This window comes from Austrofundulus limnaeus, unplaced genomic scaffold (genome assembly GCF_001266775.1).
Source record: "Austrofundulus limnaeus strain Quisiro unplaced genomic scaffold, Austrofundulus_limnaeus-1.0 Scaffold10, whole genome shotgun sequence".
Taxonomy (NCBI): Eukaryota; Metazoa; Chordata; class Actinopteri; order Cyprinodontiformes; family Rivulidae; genus Austrofundulus; species Austrofundulus limnaeus.
Window position 1 is genome coordinate 1,335,541 of NW_013952412.1, and position 5,976 is coordinate 1,341,516.

The 5,976-nt window shown below is 40.0% G+C and overlaps 1 protein-coding gene across 1 annotated transcript in view; it reads right to left on the reverse strand.

Annotated features, from left to right (window-relative positions):
• xpc (xeroderma pigmentosum, complementation group C) overlaps positions 1–5,324 on the reverse strand; it is a gene marked incomplete in the record, with an annotated part of 9,371 nt that extends 4,047 nt beyond the window's left edge. The window contains 8 exon segments of the mRNA XM_014001769.1: positions 1,342–2,208; positions 2,342–2,431; positions 2,530–2,650; positions 2,824–2,981; positions 3,068–3,152; positions 3,300–3,396; positions 3,544–3,828; positions 4,508–5,324. Coding sequence (XP_013857223.1) covers positions 1,342–2,208; positions 2,342–2,431; positions 2,530–2,650; positions 2,824–2,981; positions 3,068–3,152; positions 3,300–3,396; positions 3,544–3,828; positions 4,508–4,724 — 1,920 coding nt within the window.
• Between the last annotated feature and the right edge of the window lie 652 nt (positions 5,325–5,976).

Genomic DNA, 5,976 nt, shown 5'->3' on the forward strand with positions numbered 1-5,976 from the left:
TTTTATTGATATGAACACTATTTGACATGGCTATTTGTTTATTTGCTAACCTAAATGAAGGAACTACTGTAATAATAATAATAATAATAATAATAATAATAATAATACATTTTATTTATAGGCACCTTTCAAAACTCTCAAGGTCACCTTACAAAAGTCAATAATAAAAACCACAATAAAAGCAATAAATCAGTTAACAAAACAAAATAAAATAGAACTATGAGAATAGTGGTAGTTAGATTTATGGTTCAAGTGTGTATGCTTTCTTGAGGTTTTGAGTTGAGATTTGAATGATGTAACGGAGATGGAATTGATAAGGTCCAGAGGGAGAGAGTTCCATAAGCGGGGGCCGAACAGCTGAAGGCTCTTGACCGCATGGTGGTGAGGCGAGCAAAAGGAACAGTCAGTTTGGAAGAAGCAGAGGATCTGAGATTGCGAGGAGGAATGTAAGCATGGAGAAGTGAGGAAATATATGGAGGAGCAAGGCTGTTAATGGCCTTAAATTTAAGAATGAGGATCTTCTAAATGATGTGATATTTAATGGGAAGCCAGTGTAGTTGCTGCAGGACTGGTGTTCTACGACAAATGGAAGGGGTTCTGGTGATAATCCGAGCAGCAGAGTTTTGAACAACTTGTAGTTTATGGAGGAGTTTGTCTCGTAAGCCAAAGAGAAGTGAATTGCAGTAATCCGAGCGAGATGTGACCAGAGCATGTACCAGAATGGCTGTATTGTTGGGTGTAAGAGATGGATGCAGGCGGGAAATGTTACGTAGGTGGAAATAAGCTGACCGAGTGACATTATTGACATGAGAGTGAAAAGATAAGGTACTGTCAATAACGACACTCAGACTCTTTACCTGGGGAGACGGAGAAACGTGTGAACTATCAATGTAAAGTGAAAAATCATTAATCTTGGAGATGGTGGATTTGGTGCCAACAAGTAAAATTTCAGTTTTATCACTATTAAGTTTTAGGAAGTTGTTGGAGAACCAGGGCCTGATTTCCTGAAGGCAGTTAGAGAGGCAGGTAGGAGGAAGAGATAAGTTTGTTCTTGAGGAAAGGTAGAGCTGGGTGTCATCCCCATAGCAGTGGAACTATATATTGTGTTTACGAAATATGCAGCCGAGAGGGAGAATGTAGATAATAGGAGGTGTCCAAGGACAGATCCTTGGGGTACACCAGAGGAAAGGGAAGCGGGAACTGCATCTAAAACAACTAAAGCAGTCAACACAACAAACTAAATGTGTAAAAAAATAAAGAAGACCTGAGAAACAAAAGAATAAAATCATAAATTTTAGTTTTTAATGTGATGTTTGCACATTTAGGGTGTTTTGGACGTACCTCCTTCTCCTCCTTTTTGTCTCTCTCATCCTCAGGGCCCAAGAACGGTTGGAGCGTTTCTTCCCACCATTCGTCATCCACCCGCCTCTTCCTGGATGACGTCATCCAGGTGGGGTCATATTTTCTTCCCAGGTCCTTTAGAAACCCGTTTCCGTCCACGGCCACCACGTACGTCAGTGGTGCTGTTGCATTCTGGGAGCAGAGGTGAGGCACGCCCACTCCTTGTTGCACATCTACACAAACCCAGGAAGACGTTTTGTTGACGTACACCTCGATCCACTCGTCTGCTCCAGGCCCCTCTTTGCTTCTCCCACTCTGTCTTTTGCTTTTGTTGCATGCTACACCTTCATCTTCATCATCTCCTTTACTTTCCTCCAACTCACTGTCGTCCTCAGAGCTTTTCCGTTTTTTCCCACCGCTTCTTCTTTTTGGAGTTGTCGCATTTTTGTTGTTTGTTGATCTGGCCTTCCTCTTTGCTTTCCCCGTCTTCCTTTTTGAAGATTCTGCCTCGCTCTCTGAATCCTCACTGTCACCCTCACTGGTTGCCTGAAACTCCTCCGCATCACTAAGCTCCTCATCGTCACCCTCCCCTTCACTGTTGCTATCCTCCTTGTAGCTGACCTTTGAAGCAACACTGCGGCGTTTTGAATTTTTGGGTCTCTGTCCTCCTGAAGACACGGGCTTCTCCTCTTTCTCCTCCTCAGTTTCTTTCCCCCTTCCTTTGCCTACAGTGCTGCTTTTTGTTTTCCCTCCTCCTGGTGGTCTCTTTGTGCTCCGAGAGGCTTTCGGCTCTGCAGAGTTGGTCTTGGACGTCTCCTGACTTTGACACCGTTCTGGAGCCGAGGTTGATTTTCTGGCTCCTTTGCACTGGGGACAAAAAAAACAGATATTCATTTTGTTCACATCTTTTTATTGATATTTGTGCTCACAAAACAAAGTGTGGCTGCTGTTAATTTATCATTACAATTAAAAAGAGGCAGAAAAGATGTTGTATTTGTACCTTGGCTGAAGGTGGTTTGAACGGAACTGGCTGTAATGAAAGAACCAATCGGCAGAAAAGCTGCAAAGACCTCAGAATTAAAAGAAAAATCTGCAGGAAACACAAAAATACAGTTTTATTTACTAACTTACATATAGGTTTTGTATTTAAAACTAGTGGCTGGTTTATAAAAAACAATAAACACAAACATGCGTCATTTCTTGGTGGTCTTTGGCGGAGAGGGAGGCCAGCCGCCTCTCCAGGAGAGCCTGAGGGTCCAGACGTTCCTCACAGGAAAGACTGGGGTTGAGGGTAAACGTTGCTTTAAACCTAAAAGGTGAAAAATGATCATAGAACCAACAAATCCATGAATATTATTGCTATTAAAGAGATGATTTAAATCTAAAACAGTTGGCATTTTAATGACAGCTACGAGGTCAATGTTTGATATTTAATTAAGAGGTGACAGAACTTCTTATCTCGTGTTTTTCAAACTCACACACCATTTAAGCAGTCCAGAGAGGTAGTTTTGGTCGATGCGTTCCTTGGCGACTGCGCAAAAGTGGGACGGCAGCAGGGACAGGGTGATGGCCAGGAGGTCCGGTTGGCTGCACAGACGGTTGCGAAACATCCCGTTGGCTACGAGGCACAAGATGTGGACCTAAGTGGAGAATCAGAAGTTAATAAAGATCCAAAGCCAGATTAGACCAACATCAAGCAGCTACTAAAGACAACATGGGTTTTCACCTTGTGTGTGTCGATCAGCAGGTCCTTTTTAAACCTCTTCATCATTCGCCGGAGGTATGTATCCACCTCTGCCTGCCTCTTTTTCCTAACATAAAAGCATTTTCATGCGTTTTATTCTCCTTATTTAATTTTTTTATTACTTATTTTTGATCAAAATTAGAACTAAATAGGAATACTTTAGTAAATAAAATATTTTATTTACATTTAAGCATTCCAGCATATATTCACTTACTGCTTTCTGGCTTCTGCCGTCTCTATCTCGATCTCTAAGGGCTGAGAGGGCAGGACCGGCTCAGGTGGGTCGACTGGACCAAGAGGTTCAGCCAACTCTGATCAACACAAACAACAAGCTCTTTGTTTTCACTTCTGTTTTCTTTTATTCCCCAATACTTTGCCTTTTAAATAAGGAAATTTACCTTTTTCATCACTTCAAGAAAACCTATAAAAGGTTCATGCATTTTTTTTCAGTTACTTGCCTTCCACTTCCTCCCAGTCATCTCCATCCTCACTGTCATCCTCCTCTTTCTCTTCTTCTCTCGCCAGTTCCTTGGCGCTCACGTTAACCACAGGTGGTGCAGAGGTCACCATGTTGAAGTCATCCTCACTATCAACCTCCTCCTTCAACGGAGACGCAAAGTATTTACTGGTTTTCACATCAGTGCCGACGTTGGCGCTGGAAGAACTCTTGGCTGCTCGTTTTGAGGAAAAACGTGGTTTGGGGTGGACCTTCCTCTCAAGTTTCTCCTCTGTATCATCATTAACTGGGTCAAGAGACAGAAACGATAATTTAAAAACAAAAAGAAAAAAAAAAGTAGGTCCTCTGGATGGGTTCTTCTTTAGTGAAACGTTTCGTCTCTCGTCCAAGAGACTTCTTCAGTCTGATGAGTTTCAGGTGAACTCAGCCTTATAAGCACTGCCTCCACATGGACAAACAGGTTAGTCACATGCAAACAAAAAATATTTTAAAATATAATTACAACTGTGAACCCACAACTCAGCAGCCATTTTACAAAGTGTGCACGATGTTTTGATGAAGTAGAGCACAGATGTGCATCATCTGGGTCAACAGATCCACTCCAGTAATCATGCACATCCTTCATCCATGCACCTGCACTCTAAATGCTCATGCAATGTTTTTTTTTTTGCACACTAAGAAAACAGATAAATGTGAAATACAATTTAAACTAAAATACCAATTTATGAGTAATTGATGAGTGACTTCAAATAGCAGTTTTCAGAAATGAATCCAGTTTTTTAAGCATTATTATCAGTAATAATTATGTCTATTGTAATGAAATACAAATCATAACACTTAATAAAGCTATACGAGGACACACAAAGCCAAATGCTGAAGCACTGATTCACGTCCGCTTACTTGCTCTTTTTCTTATTTCAGAATGTAGTGCAAATGAATAATGTGGGTCCTGACTTTTTAAATACCTGTATCTTTCTTCTTCTCTCTTTTCTTTGCTCCTCTACTTTCTCCTTTCACCGCCCGCTTTAGTTTCTTTGTATCGGATTCTTCTTCGGCTGCCTCTGCACACTTTCTCCGCTTTGCCATGATGCTTTCAATCTTTTTTTCAAATGAAATAATTCCTGTAGATTTGTTAGACGAAACTAACACAGGCGGCCGCAAACGCTCCACATGGTCTTGCATAACGCGACGCAAGCCGCAGTTATTCAACACTTCATTCAGTTTTCATAACAGAAGAAATTCAACTCCGGTTGTTTTTGGGGGTCGGACACTGACGTCACATCCGCTTGTTGTCGCTCAGTCAAAACTAAAAGTTTACCCTTTCTGCATCCACATATTTTACTTACACGTGTTCTCTAGTGCCTAATATTAACAACATTAATTTTTTATCAATATTATCAAGCTCCAGTTAAGACTAGCTGTATATTTACGGATTTTTAATGTAGGTGTAATACCTCATATCGTCGCTGGGTGGCAGTGTGGTGTTATGTTTGTATTGTAGGACTTTTTCAAATCGATCAGGAATCTTGTAAAAGGCCAAAACTACTTTTAGTTCCCTTGTCATCTTTTATGTTTCGCCCTGGTGACACATTGAGAGCATTCGTGGACTTAAAAAAAATACTCGTGTTGCGTGACTGCACGGCTATATTTGTTGTTTTTTGTTATAGCAAAAATAATAATAACTCAGACAAGCAGATCAGCAGTCAGATGCAAATAAACTATATCTGCATATAAAGTCAAAAACATGTCATATATTTTAATTGTAGGCTCTCTGTACATGAATGAGAATATTGCCACTTTTTTAGACTGATCTGTTCTGTCAACTGTATTGCAACCTCATTATGGCATGAAACAAAAACTTAAGATGTGATGTAAGCCTTCATAACATGCACAGGTTTAAAAAGTGTGAAATGTGCAGTAATGCAGTTTTTCTGGTGCAAAATAACTTTTAACTTTTTAAAAAAAAAAAGGTAATTATATTTGAAAATATGTTATGTGATCAAAGATTGAGGAAAATAAGTTATATGTCAAGATTTAATTGCTGTATGATTCTAAGTGGATCGTATAGAATCAACGGGAGTCCATTAACAAACCTGGCCAACTGTCTGTCAAAATCACCTGGTCAGTGGGAACAAATGCATGTGGACGAGTCTGAAAATGTAGTGAAGCTGATGTCAGAATTAGATGTGACAGATTTAATGCAAATCTCCATCCAAGTTCCATAGCTACACTCTAAAAATGATATGTTGGATTTACTTAACCATGTTATGTGACCTGGTTCCACTTAACTGAGTTGAGTAAATTCAAAGCAACATGCTCATGTTTTGCAGGTCACATAACATGGTTAAGTAAATCCAACAAATCATTTTTTACAGTGTGTGAAACAGAGGGTTCTAAATTTTCCTTTATTCAATGTTCTGTTATAATAAATACA